The 22,517-nt window shown below is 41.7% G+C and overlaps 1 protein-coding gene across 2 annotated transcripts in view; it reads right to left on the bottom strand.

Annotated features, from left to right (window-relative positions):
* Positions 1–22,517, bottom strand: part of PRRC1 (proline rich coiled-coil 1) — a 189,750-nt gene that overhangs the window by 17,693 nt on the left and 149,540 nt on the right. For both annotated transcript variants that reach the window (XM_078675604.1, XM_078675603.1), the window contains exon 8: positions 21,637–21,739. In XM_078675604.1, coding sequence (XP_078531730.1) covers positions 21,637–21,739 — 103 coding nt within the window. The remainder of the gene's footprint in view (positions 1–21,636; positions 21,740–22,517) is intronic.

Raw genomic sequence — 22,517 nt, 5'->3', positions numbered from 1 at the left:
TCGCGGTTCAGATGGGAAATGACAGCTTTACCTTTTGGTAGATTCAGGGGCCAGGATCATCATGATCACACAAGAACGTTTTTAAAAAAATTGGCCTAGGGAGAATATTGTTCCCAGCTGACAGATCTCAGATTTCCTATGAAGGCAGGAAGATCGATCTGCAGGGTTTCTTTGAAGAAACAATGTTTTTTAAAGGGCGACGCATCTGTCGTAAAATTAATGTTGCGGTCAAAGGGTTAAATATCTTGGGTTGGTTCCACCAAGGGCTCTTTGGGATGATTCTACGTCCTGGTACGAAAGAACAGGTCTCTGTGATTAGAGATTCGAACGACATCGAGCATTTGTTGAATGAGTTTCCCAGGGTTTTTTCTGGCAAGCTTGGGAAAATTGTGGGATTCCAACACAAGATAAAAAACTAAGGCCAATGCTGTACCTGTGAAATATAAGCTACGGGGTGTTCCTTTCTGCATACGTGGTGATTTGGAAAAGGAGTTGGAAGGTTTACGTATGAAAGGCATAACTGAACCCGTTGAATCCTCTTTGTGGCTTTCTGCCTTGGTTGTTGGCAAGAAAAAAAACAACTGTCGAGGGTCTGTGTTGATCTCAGATCCCTCAACAAAGAAATATGGGTTGATTCACATCCCCTGCCCAGAATTAGAGAAATGCTGTCTTCTATCTCTCGTGCCTGATTTTTCACAAAACTTGACCTAGCTTCTGCCTATCATCAGGTTGAATTGGCACAGGAGTCACGTTATCTTACGGCATTTGTTTCCCCTTTAGGGACATTCCAGTACTGCTGCATGCCATGTGGTCTGGCATCTGCAGCTTCTGTTTTTCAGAGACTGATGTCTGAATTGTTAAAGGGAATTCAAAATGTTTCTGTTTTCCGGGATGACGTATTGATTCATGCAAGTTCTCGCTCTGAACATGACCTGATCTTGAAACAAGTTCTTTTGGCTTTTGAAAAAGCTAGAGTGGTACTCAAGAGGGATAAGTGTCAATTCATGAAATCCTCTATCCTCTATGGAATATCTTGGCCACGTTGTATCAGAGGAGGGAGAACGCCCCAAGCCTGGGTTCGTTGAAGCCATCTTGAAAGCACCTTCCCCCAGGATAAAGCAGGTGTGAAATCTTTGTTGGGACTGAGTTTTATTCACGATTCATACCGGACTTTGCATCCAGAGTGAGGGCCATTTCTCAGCTGATGAAAGACTGGTCCGAATTTGTGTGGGATGATTAGTGTTCTGCTGCTTTTCAATTACATCAAACAGCAGTTGGTCAGCGCGTGTGCACTAAACCCTTTGACCAAAATCTCAAATGTTGTTCGACTGTGGATGCGAGTAAGTTTGGCATTGGTGCAGTCTTGATACAGAGGGATGCTAACAGTGAGAATACTATTTGGTTTGCGTCCAGAGTCCATAGAGATGCTGAACCGGATTCCAAAGCTGAGATTACCTTCCTCAAAGACGTATTTTTTGACTGAGGGTCTACCCGAGGAGATCATCTCCGACAATGGTGTCCAATTTGTCTCTGGTGAGGTGGAGAAATTTCTGATGCAGTTCCATCTTAAGAGTTCACTTGACCAACCACAAACTAATGGCCTGGTGGAACGCTTCAACAGGGTTCTTGGTGAGTGTGTGAGGTGGGCGTTAGCTAATAAATGTGATGTTCAAATTGCAGTTCAATCCATCCTGTGGTTATATAGAACCACACTGCATTCCTCCACTGGTATTTCCTCTTTCGAAGCTTGGAAAGGACGGAAACCTGCAACGCAGTATAGGCCTGCTTGGATGAGTACATTTATAAAAAAGGAAATGTCACATCAATGTCGTGATAAATTGATCCAACGTAGTGTTAAATGCGCACAGCACAAACAGAAGATCTACTCTGATTCCAGGAAAAAGGTGAAAGTGTGTTCTTTTAGGGTGGGTGAATCTGTACGGATTAAAACACCCTGTATTGTTGAAAAGAAAAAAAAGAGGAAAAAAAAGGTGAACTCAAGCTTTCTGAGCCCTTTGTGAATGATAAAGTGTGTGGGAATGCTGTGAGGGTTCAAGGTTGTAATTGGTGGAACAAAGCCAAACTTGTTTAAGTTCCTAATCATGCTGATTCGACGTGTAAATATGTGACTTGATAATTCGGTCAAACTTGGTTTGGATCTTTCACATTTGTCTACGTGCCCTAAAGTATCTCGTGGGGGTTCTTCTGGTAATGTTGAAGATGAATTAGCTCCTGCTGAGTCTCTACGGAGGAGCATCAGGGCTCGGAGGGTTCCCGTTAGGTACCGTCAGTACCTTCAAGGGTTTTACTGTGTTTCGGTTCTTTTCTGTCTTTCTTCGCATTTCTCTTTCTTTTCCTCTCCATTTTCATTCTTCTCCTTATCCTGTCTTTCTCGTTCTTGTTTTCCTTTTCTCTTACATCAACTTTTGATATTCATCCAGAAATAGTCAACCTCAATGTTGGACCTTTATTTTATTCTGATAAAGTAGGACTTTCATTTTATTCTGGTTTTCTTAGTTATGCTTAATGTATTAGATAAATGTTTGTTCAAAAAATGGAAAACTGAACGTAGTGTTGTCTAACTCCATCATTCACTTTTGGAACACTGCTGTGTTCGTGTTCCAGAGAGTGGTGGTTGAATTTGTACTTGTCGCCTGAAGCCGCCGGTGGTATTTGCATCTCTGACTAAAATAAAGGATTTTGTCCTTTTTCACGTTGTCTGCCGCTTACTTCAGGTACCCACTCAGTGCAGATACACTACATGGAGTCATGTCGGTGCCAAAGTGTGCGAAAATGGTGACATATAAAATAAACAACTGAAAACAATATAAGCGTTCACTGCACTGTTAAAATTATTGAAATCCTCCATCGTGACATACCTAAAGAGATTGAAGGACAATATTCAGGTCTACTCCTAACACCTTTTATGAAAAATGCCATGAAAAATCTCTAAACACACTCTAGGAGGTTTCCAGTTCAGACTAAGTAGGAAGATACCAATATTATGGTATGCGGGATCCAACAATATTTTTTCTAATTTTATCTATGATCTTTACTGTACCCATCACTTAAGGCAGTGTGCATCAAAAAAAAAATTCTGCAAATTCTTTTTAAGGTATTCTGGGTTGATATTAGTTGTTGCACGTTAAGATGCTTCTCAGCAAAATATTATCAACCTTCTTTTTAAGGTATTCTGGGTTGATATTAGTTGTTGCACATGTTAAGATGCTTCTCAGCAAAATATTATCAACCTTCGCATGTCTGGTACCCCATGCATCCCGTACAAACATTCAAATGAATATCATACTCTGCATTCCCCACTTACAATATAGCACAAAAGTATTATGTTACTTACTCTCAAAGCATCTTTTTATCGCTTGTAGTGCAACAGATTCACATGCTATGCACACTCTTTAGTGTTGGGCTCCGACTCTACAACTTGATTTTCTCAAAGAAGTCTTTTTTATTGCTCATGTGACATGAGTCTCCTCCTCTTCGAGAGAATGCGCATGTTCAAGGGCTCCATTGCTAGATTGCACCCCGCCATTCTGGCGAGTAAGGATGGAACTAGCTGCTGAACATGTGTGTAACATGTTAAAATATGCACAAATTATACATATATTAGTCTAACACATGTAAATCTGGCAACATTGCTTACCTGCCGGGGTGGCGCATGTTAATATGAAGCACTACACCCTACAAATAGATGCTTACAGGGTAACATACTCAATTCGTGGCATATGTTGGCTGCAGATACACATGCTATGCATAATCTGTAAAGCAGTACTACTCTCACAGTGGCTCTAGGCATTAGATGGTGCAGATGTTTGAAATAGCGTCCATACAACTGTTTACCCCACAAGGGACTGCTGCCTGGCCTGAATATCCACACAATAGTGTCTTGTGAATGTGTGTAGATTAGACCAAGGAGCTAGCTGCCATACAAATGTCAGCTAGGGGGATGTTTCCCAAGAAAGCCACTGAAGCACCCTTCTTCCTTGTAGAGTATGCTCGTCTAATGGTTGGTAAAGTTCTTTTGGTGTTTACATAACAAATTTGAATACATTTTAAAATCTCTCTTGCGATTTACATCAAGTGTACCAAGTGCCCTTTCTGCCACAGTGTCTGGCTTAGAGAAGAAAACTGGTAAATCAAGTGCTTAGTTTAAAGGGAAGATAGAGATTACCTTCAGGAGAAATCTAGGTTGTGTATGGAGACGTACCTAATCCTGGAAAACCTAAAGGTAAGGCTTTTCTATGGTAAGACCCAGGAAGACCCATCAGAATGCAGATGAGCCTCACCAGGGCAAGACCACCCTAAGGATGCCAGGTCTAACAGTCGCCTATCTGTAGCTCTGTTCCCTGTCTGCTGAGAAACTGCTTCCCCTGCCATCTCCATAGTATGAGCAAGGCGTTGGTCATGTCTGGAAGGCAAGATCTTTTTATTCTTGAACTGACCGCAGGCTGGGCAGTTCTGCCCGTTATGCTCCGGTGACAAGCAGAGGTTGCAGATTTTGTGCTGGTCTGAGAACGCATATTTTGCCCCGCTTTGAGGGCATTTCTTGAAAAGTCTTTTTTTTTTTTCTTACCTTCCGTCACCCAGGGCTGAACTTTCTCTGAGAAAACTGAAAGAAGCTCGGGTGTTGAAGCTGACCTGAAAGGTAGCTGAAAATTTAATCCGAAGGCTGTTGATGACGAGGCAAATTTGGATTTGTTGAGTAGAAGTTGATGTGAGACCCTTAGTCATCCGTGGGCTGCACAGGCATAGAAGATGGACGGAGCTCTGGCACAATCCGTCCGAACCAGATGGGATTAAAAAAAATAATCTAGCAATGGAGATGTTTAACATGCACATTCTCTCGAAGAGAAGACTCTGTGTATCAGGTCAACAATAAAAAAAAAAGACTTGGAGAAAAACAAGTTGTAGAGTCCGAGCCCAACATTATATGGCAAGAATGTGCATTTAGCATGTGTGTCTGCACCCAACACATGCTACGAATATATCAGCTTCCAAGCAACTTCTCATATTCGGTGCACTTTCCAGAACAGCTAATGAGACGAAGGCTAAAGGAAGCCTGCCATTCATAATCCGAAGCGGCCATTAGACCTGTAGAATTAAATAGGTTTCCCAAATGTTTTACTAGAGTTGGACAATCGGGTCAAAAAAACTGGCTCCCTGTTTACCGTTTTTACTGATTTTTACAGATAAATGCAGATTTATTTTGTTGTTTGTATATATTTTTTAATGTGGATAAAAACGGAAATTGGGTGCTTTTTGAGTGATGCTAAATACACTTTGCAATGACAGCCAGGCCAATAACTGCGTGGATTGATTGGTAAGGGAGTTACAAAATAGGAATTTTAATAAAGAGGTTTACACAGCAGTAGATATGCGCAGGCTGATACAGAAATGTGCATATTTTCATAAAAGTTCATTGATTTAACTTCTGCAGGTGTTCATATCACTGAAACCTGGCAGGAATTCAAGCATGACTGCATATTTATTGCTTAAATAAATGTGGAAATATATCAGTTTCAGCTTTATTGTTTTTTCACAAAAGCCAAAATAAATAAGGATAAATACAGATAAAGTTGGCAAAAAATAAATATGGATAAATACAGATGGAAATGTCCAGAAAATAAATACCATAAAACCGGGAGCCCTATTTATAACCAGTGTCTCTAACATGGGTTCCAAGTATGACAGTAATACAACCCACAAAAGAATCTTTGCATATTTAAATTTACTGAGTGTTACCCTATTTGCCTTTCTAGGATCTGTCATATTTTGCCGCAAAACAATATTGAGCAGTTTGGGGGAGGGGGGGGGGGGGGAATGAAAAACGTTTTTAAAGTTATCTTTAACTCTTGATAGTGCTGCTAGCTATCTATGCAGAGGTCACATCAATTTAAAGCCTTGATTGTGTCAAATAAATACATAGTTTTTCTGGATTATGTTACTTACCCAGTAAGCATCTGTTCTTGGGATGTAGAGAGGTAGATTTACATGCTTTGCATACTCATGCCATCTTGTGTTGGGTCCAGATGTTTGCAAGTTGTTTTTCTTCGAAGAAGTCTTTCCAGTAACAAGTTAAGGTGACTCCTCCTTTTGGTGATAGTGCGCATAGGCATTGACTCAATTGTTTTCCCACAAGAGGGGGAGAATCTAGTGAGTGAGTGTAGTAAAGAGATGTCCATGCGTATGTAATTTAATAAAGAGAACTGTAAGAACTAAAGGTGTCCGGGGAGGTGGGAGGGCGCATGCGACTCTACAGCTCTATATGCCAAAAACAGATGCTTACTGGGTAAGTAACATAATCCGTTCGAGGCATGTGTGCTGTAGATACACATGCCTTGCATAGACTCTATAGTAGTGTTCTCCCAAAGCGGTGGCTAACCAGTAGATGTTGTGGTTGTCTGGAAAAGTGTCTTTAGCACTGCTTGTCCTACATTGGCTTGTTGGCGTGCTAACTCATCCATACAATAGTGTTAAGTAAATGTGTGTGGCGTGTACCATGTTGCTGCGTTACAGAGATCAGCTATAGGAATATTACCTAAAAAGGCCATAGATGCCTCTATTTTGTGAGTGGAATGTGCTCTAGGGGGTATAGGTAAAGTTAATTTAGCTTTAACATAGCAAGTTTGAATGCATTTAACAATCCATCTGGAAATGCTTGATTTAGAAATAGGATTGCCTTTGTGAGATGGAGCTAATGTAACAAAAAGTTGCTTTGTTTTACGAAAATCTTTTGTCCTTTCAATATAATACAATCACGCTCTTCTGACATCAAGTGTGTGAAGAGCTCTTTCGGATACAGAATCCGGCTGTGGGAAGAGCACAGATAACTGAACTGATTTGTTAATGTGAAAAGCAGAAACTAATAGAGGGAGAATATTTGGGTTTGGTGTGAAGAACTACCCCGTCTCTATGAAGCTGAAAGAAGGCTTCTTCTAAAGTTAATGCCTGTAGCTCACGAACTCTCCTTAATCAAGTGATTACAATGAGGAAGACAACCTTCCATGAAAGGAACTGCAAAGGACACTTGTGTTAATGTAGACTAGACAATTTGAAAGGAGGGTCCAAGGGCAAGTTTAACGACTAACCAGGTACATGCCCCAAACCATATATCAATACACTAACTAGTACCTAGGAGTCAAAACATCAAATGGGTAATTCACCATGGACAACAACCTAATACCATACAAATAACACCAGTGGGAACACACCATGCAGACCTTAGTGTGATAATAGCCGAGTAAAGACTCAAGGGCATATGGAAAAGTTCCCATCAGAAGCCACACTGTACTGCCCTCTTTTGCATCATTTGGGTTCTCCTAGCCCAGGAGACAAAACAAAACGGCCGGTCAGTTGTTACCGTGACCGATTGTAAATGAAAAGAATGTTGGAGGGAAGTTTTAAATTTACAAGTGTTTATATGGCAACTGAAAAAAGCAGTGTAAGGTGAGGAAAGTGAATAGTGAAGGATATTAAAATTAGATGAACTGGGTAGAGGCAAGTAATTTATTAGTATCTCCCAGTCCCCCAAAGCTAAAAGACAGGTGCAAACACGGATTTGAAATAATATCCGCGATCAGTAGTGGTCAACATGTTTCTGCATATATAGAAAAAAGGGTTTCATGCATTCTTCAGGACCCGTTGTTTATAAACTACTGCTTTTCATGAAAAAATTGATAAAAGATATCACCTGAAGTATCCAGGTCATGTGCTCAACCACGTACTGTTACCGCACCGTACCAAGGAAAAGATGTCCACAGGAACAACATAGATGAACAACGGAGAAACATAAATATGTCATTATCCATGAGGTTTTAATCTTTTGTTTTGGATATAACCTTTTATTCATAGCGTCCCAGTCGCACACACTAGGGATTAAATTCAATCCAAGTCACTCACCCATTTGTGGTGGTTGAGGCGCTTCACCCCACCTGGCTGCGGCTCAGGTATAAGGAGCACCGCTCTAAAGCAAAAAAATTAGAAAAAGGAGGATGACAATCATGGCTTGGTTGTTAATCTCCATACAGCTGTATTGGGTGCTGATTGGATTGTATCTCAAGGCTTATCTGTAATGTTCACTGCTTTTACTGATATAAAAACTGGATTACCCTATGTAGTCATAAGTTTTGTGCCAAAAAGGGGGGGTCTTGAACACATCAAAATTTATGGTATTTGTAGCGCTCGCCTTCGTATTACAGAGCGCAGCCAAATGACACCCAGAGCAGAGGACACGATTGTGCTTCTTTCTGCATCTCTGCTATACATGTGTTTAGTCAATAACCATTCAAGGCTCTACATATAATATAGCGCGTATGAGCAGACTTCAGCATTAGGCAAAACCTAAATCGCTCAGCCCATGGTTTAAGAAGGACAAAGCACGCGATCTGCAACGCTCAAAATAGCCCGTATGTGCTGTTCTGAGCAGTGACCGCCCCGCACTCGATGTGTTCTTTTAGTGCGGAAAGGCCGCATCCCAGCGTATTAGGGGCACGAGTTTTTCGACGGGGCTTACCTCTCCGTCGGTGTCTCCCGGCAGTCGTCCGAACTGTCTGGGGGGGGGGCACCGGCTGTAAAGCTCACGCCGTGTTTATACGGTTGTTAGAGGATTCAGTCACGTGGTCGGCGCTACGTCGGTCACGTGATTGATATTCTTATCGGGATTTGTAGTTCTACTCCCGTAATTTTGTAGTTCTACAAGATGTAAATCGCCACAGCCCCACGTTTGATGTTGTTATAGCAATTCGCTCAATACGGAAAATACAAAAAACATATTTACCGCAATCTATCTTTTCATTCGTTGTTTTCATGTTAGTTATTAAAAAGAAAAAGGTCTATCGTGCCTGTCTGCATCTAAACATATAACCATTTACCACCTTATACAATACCTATTTTACCACGCATGTGTTTTAATTGGATATAATACGAATTCATATTTATAAGATGTCACTAAGTCCTAATACCCAAGTCTATAATATGTTAAGATTTGTTATTAGGAAGCCTATTTAACTGTGAAGATAGCGTCAGCTGTTGACATCACTAGAGTGGCTCTGGTCTTTTTATCAGCAAACGCCAGAATCAGTAGTCTGTCTAGATACTCTGTTGTGCATGCTGACAAGTATCCATGCCTTCTGTCTTAGATTAGTTATGTTGTGATGTTAAGGGTAAAAAGGTATATATGTTTGAGATTCACATAAGGTAGAGTATTAATACCATGAACAAACAACTGGTGTGTTAGATAATCGGGCTATGTTTTGCTCAGTGATCTCATTACGTTTTAGAGGGACATCCACGGTATTGGCTCGTTAAGCCCAGCCTTATCACTGTTCAGTCTGTAAACCCATTTCTGTTCAATTTTTAACAGAAAACGACCAGTGTCGGGGCAGAATTCAGGTATACGTGGTTGTTCCAAAACAGTCCAATGAAAATCATTGGGGCCATGTCCAACCTCCAGGAAGTGTGCTGTCAGGCGGGTGGCTTGTTTGCGACACCACACTGTGCTCTTATGTTCTTGTATCCTCGTCCTTACTTTCCTCGTCGTCATACCTACATATTGTAGCGGACAGGGGCATGTTATCAAGTAAATGAGGTTGCTGCTATTGCAGTTTGTGAACCTAGTTTGTGTCCACGGTCTGTTTGTCCCAATGTCTATGTTGGTGGACTTGCAAGTTTGGGGGCAAACTGAACAATCCCCACATGGATGGTGACCTTGTACAGGCGGCAAATCCCACAATGTGCCCACCTGTCTTGGTTCTTTGTTTCTTTGACGTGTGTGGACTAACTGATCTTTTAGATTTTGTCCTCTTTTAAACGCAAAGAGAGGTAGAGGGATATCATCCCCCCCTGTGTTCAGAATGGACCAATGTTTTTTGATGATCTTCTGAACTTGGTTAGATCTGCTGTTGAACGTATTGACAAAAGTAATGCGATTGGTTTTCTCTTTGGGAGGATGTATCTCAAGGAGCGACTCCCTATTGTTATTTGATGCCCTCTTTTTAGATTGACGAATGATCTTTTTAGGATACTGCTTCATACTGAGTTGTCGTTCCAGATTTCTTGAATGAATATTAAATGCTTCTTTGCTGGAGCAGTTCCTCTGGACCCTGAGAAACTGACCAAAAGGTAAGTTATCTCTCAGGGCCCGAGGATGGCAGCGGTCATATCTTAGAAGAGCATTTCTGGCCATAGGCTTACGGTAGAGCTCAGATTCTAGGCCATTAGGAGTTGCATGAATCATTAGATCGAGAAATGCCAATGACGTCCTACTGTATTCGATGGTAAATTTCAAGTATATATTTCTGGTGTTCAGCCATTGATGGAACAACACAAGATCTTCTTCTGTGCCACGCCAAACCACCAGTATGTCATCTATATATTGCTTCCAGATGTGAAGCGACAATAGATATGGATTGGCGGATGTGAGTACCTCCTGCTGTTCAAAATTATGAACATACAAGTTCGCCAGACTTGGAGCGAAGACACTACCCATACTAGTCCCAGATGTTTGTAGGTAGGTAGTGTCTTCGAAGCGAAAGTAATTTTCTTTCATCGCGATTTCTGCCAGGTTCATAATAAACCGGGTGGGCGTGATGGACTGATGGTCACTTTGTTCTAATAGACTCCCCACGACTTCCAAGGTTTCAGTTTGTGGAATCGAGGTATACAATGATTCCACGTCAAATGATACGAGGATGTCAGTATTGGTGTTGAATTGTATACCTGGTAGGAGTCTCAAAACGTCCTTGGTGTCTTGAAGGAACGTTGGCATGGCTTTTACCATCGGGTTTAAAAAGTGATCCACGAAGGTCGATAGTGGTTCCAAAATAGAGCCTATGCCCGAGATAATCGGCCGTCCAGGTGGTGGTCTCTGAGGTTTGTGGATTTTTGGAAGGCAATAAAAGTATGGAATTGTTGGATGGTTTGTAAGAAGATATTGCCCCTCCTGCGGTGTGATCCACCCCTCAGTAGTCGGTTCTTCTACCATAATGCCTATTTTGATCTTTAATTTTTCTGTAGGGTCTTCATTGAGTGGAAGATAAGATCTCCGATCACACAATTGTCGCAGACATTCATTTCTGTAGGTCTCAGTATCGAGAATGACAGTTGCCCCGCTTTTGTCGGCTGGCTTGATTATTATTTTCTCATTAGATGTTAATGAGCGTAAAGCCGACTGTTCTTCTCTTGAAAGGTTGACAAAGGGCTTGTTCACAGTTTGGTAAAGATGTTTCATATCGTTTTCTACAGCCGCTTCAAATGTCAATACCTTTGGAGGCAATCCAATACTTGGTGGATTGAATGTCGATGGTTTTTTAAGACCAGTGTTCTTATCTTCAATTTGTGTTACAATGTTTATTGGTTTGGAAAAAAAATAGTGTAACCTTACTTTTCTAAAAAGTTTGGCTAGTTCCACCTGTGCTACAAAAGGATCCCCTTTCTGAGTCGCCACGAATCCTAGGCCTTTGTTTAGTAGGCGCTCTTCGTTAGGTGATAATACGTGTGAACTTAGATTCATCACAAGGTTGTCGAATTGCTCGTCCCTGCAGTCTCTTGTGGAACTTTCTTCCCGCTGCGAAGGTCCATCGTGGACTGTGGTGTGGTGTTCCAGTGGACTTGTTGTGTTGCTCCTTGCCTCCTCCTGCCCCTGCCTCGTCTCGGGCCAAACCCTAAAAAAGGAAAAGCTTCAGGGCCTTGTTGCATTTGGGGAGGACCAAAAGGACCCATTTGAGGGGGGTATGATGGTCCATACACCCACGGGTTGGCCGGCCACCACGGTTGGTATTGATTGTAATTCTGTGGATGTTGTCCACCCCTCCAATTCCTTCGGGTACCGCGACCTCTTTGAGTATTATTGGCAGACCCATTCTGTGATGTATCCGAGTCACTAGATGCTCCTTCTGAGCTCGATGTAGCATATGATGAACCCCCTCTTCTACCTCCACGGTTGAATGTGGGTGCTGTGTAGGAATCACTCGTGTATGGGTAAACCCTGTCTGTGGAAAACCTAGCCAAATCTTTTTTAAATTTTTCTAATTTAGTAAAAAGAATCGACTCCTTGAAATCTTTGTTATTTTTATCGCTATCATCCTGTCCTTTTTTGAACAAGGTACTCTTAAGTGTGGTCCTGATCTGGCCTTCGAGTATTTGAATCCAGATGAGTATTTTATCTGCCTCTCTTTTCGCAGTCTTAATGATTAGGACTAGCCAGTCCCTTGTACATCTCCAGGCTATCATCGACCAGTCTTTTACAAATTCCTTATCATCAAGGAACAGTCTGGGTGCATTGTTTACAATGAGGCCTGAGGGCTATTTTGAGCGTTGCAGATCGCGTGCTTTGCCCTTCTTAAACCATGGGCTGAACGATTTAGGTTTTGCCTAATGCTGAAGTCTGCTCATACGTGCTATATTATATGTAGAGCCTTGAATGGTTATTGACTAAACACATGTATAGCAGAGATGCAGGAAGAAGCACAATCGTGTCCTCTGCTCTGGGTGTCATTTGGCTGCGCTCTGTAATACGAAGGCGAGCGCTACAAATACCATAAGTTTTGATGTGTTCAAGAACCCCCCTTTTTGGCACAAAACCTATGACTACATAGGGTAATCCAGTTTTTATATCAGTAAAAGCAGTGAACATTACAAATAAGCCTTGAGATACAATACAATCAGCACCCAATACAGCTGTATGGAGATTAACAACCAAGCCATGATTGTCATCCTCCTTTTTCTAATTTTTTTGCTTTAGAGCGGTGCTCCTTATACCTGAGCCGCAGCCAGGTGGGGTGAAGCGCCTCAACCACCACAAATGGGTGAGTGATTTGGATTGAATTTAATCCCTAGTGTGTGCGACTGGGACGCTATGAATAAAAGGTTATATCCAAAACAAAAGATTAAAACCTCATGGATTATGACATATTTATGTTTCTCCGTTGTTCATCTATGTTGTACCTGTGGACATCTTTTCCTTGGTACGGTGCGGTAACAGTACGTGGTTGAGCACATGACCTGGATACTTCAGGTGATATCTTTTATCAATTTTTTCACGAAAAGCAGTAGTTTATAAACAACGGGTCCTGAAGAATGCATGAAACTCTTTTTTCTATATATGCAGAAACATGTTGACCACTACTGACCGCGGATATTATTTCAAATCCGTGTTTGCACCGGTCTTTTAGCTTTGGGGGACTGGGAGATACTAATAAATTACTTGCCTCTACCCAGTTCATCTAATTTTAATATCCTTCACTATTCACTTTCCTCACCTTACACTGCTTTTTTCAGTTGCCATATAAACACTTGTAAATTTAAAACTTCCCTCCAACATTCTTTTAATTTACAATCGGTCACGGTAACAACTGACCGGCCGTTTTGTTTTGTTTCCTGGGCTAGGAGAACCCAAATGATGCAAAAGAGGGCAGTACAGTGTGGCTTCTGATGGGAACTTTTCCATATGCCCTTGAGTCTTTACTCGGCTATTATCACACTAAGGTCTGCATGGTGTGTTCCCACTGGTGTTATTTGTATGGTATTAGGTTGTTGTCCATGGTGAATGACCCATTTGATGTTTTGACTCCTAGGTACTAGTTAGTGTATTGATCACTTGTGTTAAGGGTCAAAGGGTGGACCCATGAGTCTTGTAAGCACAGTGTTAAGATTCCATACCTGTGCAGGGGGTATTCTGTGTGGAATGACTCTTTTTAAGCTTTCCATAAAGGGTTTAATCACAGGAACTTTGAACAAGGATAAATGTGGTCTGTTTTGCAAATATGCAACGACTGCTGCAAGGTGCAATCTAATAGATGTATAAGCTAGACCAGTTCGCTGTAGATGCAGAAGGTAAGAAATAATGGTTTGAACGGCAGCATCTAAAGGATTAATTTTGTTGAAATTACAATATATAACAAATCGATTCCATTTTGCTGCATAACAAGCTCTGATGGTAGGCTTTCTTGCTACTTTCAAGATATGCATACAGTCTATTGGCAGATTCAAATAGCCAAAATCTAGGACGTCAGGAGCCAATCCGCTAAATTTAGTTCCTTTGGGACTGGGTGCCTGATTTCTCCATGGCTCTGTGTGAGGAAGCTGGAGTTGAGATGCAGCTTTTGATGTGGAGCCACTGATAGTGCCAACAGTGTAGTGAACTAAGGTTTACGAGCCCATGTGGGGACTTTTAGAATCAGTGTTGAGTGATGTTTGCCTGAGCATACGAACCTAAAAACGGAAGGAGTGGTAGAGATGGAAAAGCATAAACAAATATCCCTGACCAATTTATCCATAGGACATTGCCTTTGGAGAGAGGATGTGGGAACCTGGAGGCGAAGTTTGGGCATGTTGCGTTGTTCACTCTGGCAAAGAGATATTTTTGTGGGAATCACCATTCTCGAAAGTATGGAAAGAGAACATGGGGATGAAGTTCCCACTCTTGTATTTGCGATCTCCTTCTGCTGAGGAGGTTGGCAATCTGATAGTTTACCCCTGGAAGGTGTTCTGATAGAAGATGAATTCTGTGATGGATTGCCCAGCTCCAAATGGACTGAGAGGCATGACTGTTGGAGTGTGTGTGTTCCCACCTGTTTTTGTATATAGTACATAGCTGTCATGTTGTCTGTGCGGACTAAGACAACTTTGCCTATGAGGGGAGACTGAAATGCTTTGAGATCTAGAAATACTACGAGAAGCTCTAGATAGTTTATGTGTAGCTGTTTGTGCTTGATGTCACAGAGACCCTGGATTGAGTAATCTTGGAGATGGGCATCCCAACCTGATAGACATGCATCTGCTGTTAGCACGCTCTGTGGAATAGGGTTGCTGAAGGGTGGGCGTTTTGATACATTTTGTGGATTCCACAACTGCAGAGAGCGATGGGTGCAGCTGTCTACCAACAATAGATCTGTCAATTGACCCTGTGATTGATTCCACTGACTTGCTAAGCATTCTTGTAGGGGACGCATGTGTAGTCTACATGAGGCACTATTGCTATGCATGATGCCATCATCCCTAGCAATTGCATGAAGGTCCTGGCTGGTAATTTTTGGTTGGCCTGAAACTGAAGTAACAGTTTGAATATTGCAAATAATGGCTGCATTGGGAGAGGCTAGAGCTTTTTGAGTGTCTAGAGTATCTCCTAGATGATAAGACAGTGTCTGTAAAGGTTGCAGGTGAGACTTTGGTGCGTTTACCATGAAGCCCAACCGGCGGAGTAAGTCTAGCGTGTCCAAGTGTGTCGTAGGCACATTTGGTGTGTGCTGGCTTCAATGAGCCAGTCGTCTACGTACAGGAAGACATGGATCTGTTGTCTTCTGAGATGTGCTGCCACTTCTGCTAGATAATTGGTGAACACTCTTGGAGCAGTAGTTACTCCGAATGGGAGTAACTTTGAATTGGTAGTGTTAGCCTGCTATTAAAAATCTGAGGAGTTAGCGGTGAGCTGGATGCATTGGAATGTGAAAGTATGCGTCTTTTAAGACGAAATCACCTTGCTGTAGAAGTGGCTGCACCTGTAGAAGTGTTACCATATGAAAATATTCTGAGTGTATTTACTGGCTTAACACACTGAGATCAAAAATGGTCTTAAAAAGTTGTCCTTTTTGGGAATTTGAAAATATAGAGAATAAACCCATGAACCTTGGTAGTGTATAGGAACTGGTTCTAAGGCACTGTTTTGTAAGAGGGATTGCACCTCTTGAATGAGTAACTGTAAGTGATCTGACAACAGTTTGTACGTGCGCAGTGGAATGTTTGGAGGTTTGGCGGAAAGCTCCAGGTAATAACCATGTTCGATAATGCCGATCACCCAAATGTCGGTTGTTATGGATTGCCAAATGAGGCGAAACTGTTGAAGTCTTCCTCCGACAGGTGTTAAGTAATCGGGGGGGGGGGTCACTGTTAAGGGAAGGGGTGTTATGTGTTGAGGCACTCCTACCCCTACCTATTGGATTGTTTGCTCTATAAAAACCTCTAGAGGGAGAGGATTGGGTATTGCCTTTATAAGAGAAAGCATTAGGGTCTGAGGATGTTGGTTTTGGACCCTCCTCTCTAAAAGTAGCAACGAAAGGAGTCTCTACTTGATGGGGACTGAAGTACTCCCATGGACTTTGCTACTTGTGTGCCCTTTTTCATATTTTACAGCACCTGATCGACTTCAAGAGCATCCAAATGTTGCTTGTCACAGGGGGTGTTTAAAATGGATTGTTGAACCTCAGGTTTAAAGCCTGAAATCCTAAGCTATGCATGCCTTCTAAGGAAAATGCTGTTATGCATCTCCCTAGCAGCAGTGTCAGCAGAATCTAAAGCACATCTAATAGAATAGTTAGAAATTAGTTTGCACGCTTGAGCTAACTCTTTTGCTTTGTTTTGTGTTCTTCTGGGAGATATTGGAGCAGTTCCTCCATCTCATCCAAGTGTGCCCTGCTGTACCTAGCTAGCAAGCCTTGTGTATTTGCAATGTGCCAGTGACTAGCAGCTTGAGCGACTACACATTTCCATGAAACATCTATGTGCTTAGATCCTTTATTTGGGGGAGCAGCATCAGCAGAAGTTTGTGAATTAGTTCTTTTGCGAGTGTTAGACACTACAAGGGAGTCAAGAGGCAGCTGACCTTAATAAAGATAGGATCAGATGGCTAAGGTTTATATTTTTAATTGACTCAAGGAGTCAAAATGCATGCTCGCACTGGGTCATCAAAAAAGTCATCTGCATGCCTTATGTCCTTCAGCATAGGGAGTGTCTGGCTTGACCTGTGTGTGGGCCCAAGTGTCTCAAATAAAAAGTTTTCTACTAATGACTCTTTGTGTAACGCCACGCCATGGTACTCTGCTAAGCCACATTATCATCAGGTGGGGAAGGCTTTGCAGGGTAAAGGTCTGGGTCATTGTGCAATGGAGGGTCAATGGTGTAATCCTTCCATGGGTCAATACATATCTTCCTCATCAATATTTTCCTCCTGAGGCTGTAAAAGTGGAGATCCCAGAGGTGTAATATGTAAATGATCTGAATGTGGAGAAGAGGGTGGAAGTGGAGGGGATGGTGGAGCAGGATAAACAAGGATGGTAGCCACATCCTTCTTTTTCTTTAAAGAATCTCATAGTGAGAGTCCTCAGAAGGAAGCTTGCATTTAACTGGAGATTTAGCATGGCCATGACCTGCATCAGGATTGATATAAATCTTCTTGTGTTTGGGATCCAGTTTGGGATGAACAATGTCTAAATTAGAGTCAGAAGGTTCAAGGAAGCTTTCTTTTGATTTCGGCACCGAAGGCTTAGATGCCGGGATGGAACTACTTTTAGGAGCGCAAGGTTTCGGCTCTGAGAAATGCTTTTCTTTCGGCGTGGAGGATTTTGGCTCCAAACCAGATTTGGGTTTTGAACTGGAAGGTTTCAGATCCGAAGAGGATTTTGGTTGACTCAGTCCCGAGCCGGCAGACTTGACTATCGGTTTCAGTGCAGAGCCAGAAGGCAGGGCGTCGGAAACATCGTCACAGTGCCAACCTTGGCCTGAAGGCAGAGGTGTTACCTTAGTTTCGTTTATGGCCTTAAGGGGCATGTGGGCATCAGTACTCCTAGCACCCTGTCCCGGAGGCACGTCTTCAGACTCCATGTCTAATTCAAGTTCGGAATCTGACTCTGGAACCGAGATGGCCTCTTCTTCTGCCACTGACGCTTCAGCGTCTTCATGCTCAGATTCTTCACAGAAGATATCCGGAGTGTGTTGAATATTCTGATGTTGCATTTCACGACGTCGAGCCCGTCAATATCGAAGAGCCTTTTTGGACCGAAAAGATTTACAAGCGTCGCAGTTGTCATCCTTGTGCTCCAGAGACAAGCACAAGTTACAAACTTCATGTGAGTCGGTGAGAGGATACTCAGCGTGGCACCGAGGACAGAATTTAAACTGACAGAAGACCAGACCAACGCGGTCAGGCCCGAAGGTCGCCCACAAAGTTTTCGATCGAAAATTAAGGATTCGTGGACCAAAGCGTTACGCGGAGAAGTGGGAAAAGCGTACAAAACAATACCGTCGAGGGAAGAGTGGACTGCGCACCGAGGGGAACACGAAGAACAGTTTAGAACCGGAGCGAGGCAATACACATCTGAACCCGATGGCGGGAAAAAAACAATATAACAAAGGAGTCGATGCCCATGTGCACTATCACCGAAAGGAGGAGTCACCTTACCTTGTGAGTGGAAAAACATCTTTGAAGAAAAACAACTAGCAAACATGCGGACCCAACACTAGATGGCAGGAGTATGCAAAGCATGTGTATCTACAGCACACATGCCTCGAACAAGTAAACCCCCTCCCCAAAAAAAAACGAACAGCTTAGCACTTAAGAGCCTTTCTAATGAAAGTACAAGGGAAAACTGCACTTTCAATTTGATCACCAGTAAGTAGTCCATGATGCATGGCATTCACGCTATTTTATCACTGCAAGTTAACTGTATACATTTAAGCGAACCCCTTCTGACATAAGAGTTTTTCACCTCAAGATGCAACTATTATAATTGGGCATTCACCGTCTTTAGATCAGTTATGCAAAAACCTTTTTAACAAATGGGAACTAGATTAGAGTCATGCGATTGTGCGGTTAAACTGACAAGCACATCAGGCACACCTCTAGTTCAACAAAGCAGAATACCACTTAGACAAAAAATCTCCTGCATCATAAATCCGGTTATTCATTTTCAGACCTCATTCTTACGCACCAAAAGGAGTTCCACATTTGTCATCAGACAACTCCTTCAGCAATTTTGGTCTCCATTAAGGTCTTGGCTATTCTATACGGGATGGCATGCACATCAGTAGGTTCTTTACTAATAAGTACACATTCTTAACAGGCTCTAAATAAATGATGAGGTAATGGAGTGCGTTCTTAGAGTAACTTGTTTCACCATTTCTAAAATAAAGTCCTGGAATTACTTTAAGAATCCGCCATTGAAAAGTTTGATTTGTAGCATGATATCCTTAAAACTCTTTCATCTTCTTTCCAAATTCAGTCCAGAATCTCATACACCTGCCTCCTCACACTGTTTAATTATGAAACCATGAAAATGTCCAGCAGATTTGATTATCTAAATGTATGTTTCAAGTTCTTAAAATCTGAAAACTCTCTTCGAACCTCTTCTACACAGCTTCATGCAAAATAGTGTACAGCTAGGTGAATGAGGGGGAAGAACAAGGGTTGTCCATCTCTAAATTAAGCACACAGCACATAGTTAGGTCTCAGTTTCCCAAGGAAACAAAAACGGGTGAAGTGCCACCTGCTGTTAAAATGCAGTATTGGACAATTACTACTGCTGCTCACTTCTCTAACACTGCTTCTGTTTTAATATTATGGCTTGCACCTTCAGCCTGAACATCTGATACTAGAACAATATCAGAGCCTAGCCGAAAAGATCAAGTTTCAGGACACAAACAAACATTCCATAGCAAAAGTAACCAGCACTGGCAAATGCCAAAAGGTCTGGCTTGTAACTAAAGCTTCTGGTTGTCAATTTATGCTGGCACTCATTCATGTAGTCACAATCTACCATCATTCATGCATTCAGCGAATTATTAATTTACACATACACACACCACACCCAGTGTTGCTTGGGTGGGGGGAGTAATTGGCCATGCCTGGGGGTCACTCCATTCACTACAATCTCTGTGGTGTCTAGTAAATATGTCCATGCTCTGGGATCGCCCTACTGCAGTTATTCCCAATCAAGGATCCCCTAGGTAGATTGCATTATTTCACTTATATAGTGAAGTTAGTGATAGTGATTCATAAAAAAACACAGGCTGCTGGAAGCTCTTCCACAGTAGCCGAGGGGAAGCCCTCCGGTATGAGCACCAGAAGGACATACAGCCCTTAGTGTGAGGACGTGATGTTCACGTTCTTTTCTATCACATCCTCTGCACCACAAAGAGAGAACATGAACATCATGTTTCCCACACTAAAAAGATCAAGTGGAGCAAGACATTAATTAAAGCTACATGAGAAGAAACAGTCTTCGAGAAGTGTTTGAATGTTTTGTTACGGGCTTAACCTTCAAATGCTAATGCTAAAAATAAAGATGCGTTAAAACTTTTTCCTGACCATCTCCTCAATTATCTTGAAACTTATTTTCTCCTTTACAGAACTATGCAATTGTAGGCCATAAAAGTTCTTAAAAAGCTCTACTCAGTATTTGTAATATGATCTATGTTTTAGTAATGACTTGCAGCGAGCAGATGATGGTCATCTGTAGCCCAGGAAAACCATATAATCCCTTCAGACACAATTCAAATTAGCATGTCCATTTGTAACGAGTTGCACTGCTCTCTCCTATGAATAAGAGTCCTCTCAACATCTTGGTGTTCCTCTTAGTAAAGAACTATCAATCTATTTTACGGAAGTCCAGTGATGATGTTGTCTGCTGATGATGGACCTCTTTTTGTTATGTTTTTTTTATACACAAGCCCTTTCTGGTAACTAGAACACTAACACCATGGCTTCTCCTGCTGCATAGTCTTGAAGACCTAGGCCTATTTGAACCTACGAGCTCTGAAGACTTATTGAATTGATGGACTCCAGTATTGAACAAAAGTTCTGAATGACCAAAATTGCTACAATCAGAAAAATAATATTTTATATCTTGGTGGGGATATACCAACCGAAAATCTTGTTTACCCATACCCACCGCAGTGACCTGCTTTATTACTGGATTGGCTCCTTACCCAGACACAAGGATCTGGAACAATAAGGTGGTCAGTTCCTGTGGAATAGCTCTTTTCGGGAGGTCTTTTTCCATTATTATGAGATGCTGTCTCTGAACAAAATTTGTGTTTAGAAAGGGAAGGGATCCATATACTCCTAAAGACGCCTAGTAGTTAAAATCAAATATTTGTATTCTGGTCTTCTATACATAGATTAAAAAGTAAATATTAAGAGAGGTTACTATTTCCCCTTATCTAGGTCAACATGTTTCCGCCAATTTATGAAGTCTCAGAGAAGAACCTGGCTTTCTTCATGGATGGGGAGGAGTAGTCCCCAGAACCCGCCCACTTCTAACCCTTTCATACTTGATTTAAACTGCCTTCTGGTAGAGAGGAAGCATGCAAGGTGAATAATATCTGGAAGCCCTATGTTGCAATACTAAAGCAGTCATGACATATGCCATCTGGTTCTCAGCTCTATTTAATATGCGGGGGTGGGCAGTATGGAAGGGGATGCCTTGTCAGTTTGTTATTGCAATTTGAAAGCTATATTAGGCTGTGATAAACATTGCACCACTTGTAACTGTGATCGCAGAACCGACAGGTGTTGGGACACAGATTGTTAACTACAGAGGCACTTGTAATAAAGGACAAGGTCTAGCCCTGGCAGAAGTAGTTCTATCATGCGCAGCACAACAATAGCTAGCACAGTTTAAATTAGAATATATTCCCATGAATGCCCTCAGTATTAATGACAAGGTGCACTTTAGTTATTGGACTTTCATATAAAATCTAAAATTCAGAAGTTACTCACTCATGATAGTCCTAAATTATAGAGAATAAAAATGCACATTATGTTCCTGACTGAAAATATCAAACAGCTTTACAAAGTCACATCCAGACACATTTTTAACGCTTGTAATGGAATGATGATTTGACTGCATTTACCTGCTGTACGTAATCCAGAGGCACAGGTGTTGCCTGTGTGAAACTCTCCAGATGTATTCCATGGGTTGGATCATCAACAATTACGCAACCAATATCGAACCATCTGCAAAAACACAATGACAAATCAAATCTCCGCAGTCGAGGCCATGTACTCAAACTGCCTATGTTGGATATATCAATTAGTAAATTATGCAGAGTGGTCTGCAGACACAACAGGCAACTTTAAACGATACCGTTCTGTTATCACAAAACGTTTTGCAAGATAGATTCCTACCATTAATACTTAAATTCATACTAAATGGGAAACGAGAGACAATCGGATGTCTCAAGAATGGAGCAACACTGAAGTTTCGTCGCTGGTATTAAATCACTTTGAATTTCACTGCCAGAAAGCACACCTATTCCCTGCGTGTTTACTTGGTGCTGAGCAAGTTTCAACAGCCCATGACAAGAGAGCCACTATTAATTTTGCATGTGCAAATCTTAAGAGGTTTCATGTTCTCAAAATATGTGGTAGTTACATGCTTGCATTGCTCTTGCTATGTAGTTATGGATACAATTTATTGACGTCAACTGAACAACAGGAGGGTGTTTTGTAGCAGCCAACAACTACTTCCATGAAGCAACAGCTTTTTCCTCACTTCAAGGAGAATGACATATGTAAATTAAACTTACTTGTGATCAGATTATTTGTCAGAAGTTACTAACTCTCAGTGGCATTTACATTTATGAAATAGATTTTACCTTCAAAAGTAGATAAATAGGCTTGCTACAGTAACGCAGCGGAGTCCAAAATATGTCAATGGGGCCAGATCCATTTTCAGGATCACTACGGATTATACAAACTAGTTCCATTTAAAATCAATTAAAATAAATGCATG

This window comes from Lissotriton helveticus, chromosome 2_1, assembly GCF_964261635.1.
Source record: "Lissotriton helveticus chromosome 2_1, aLisHel1.1, whole genome shotgun sequence".
NCBI classification, from domain to species: Eukaryota; Metazoa; Chordata; class Amphibia; order Caudata; family Salamandridae; genus Lissotriton; species Lissotriton helveticus.
The sequence above is the reverse complement of the archived record's forward strand: the minus strand, read 5'-3'. Positions and strand labels throughout refer to the sequence as shown.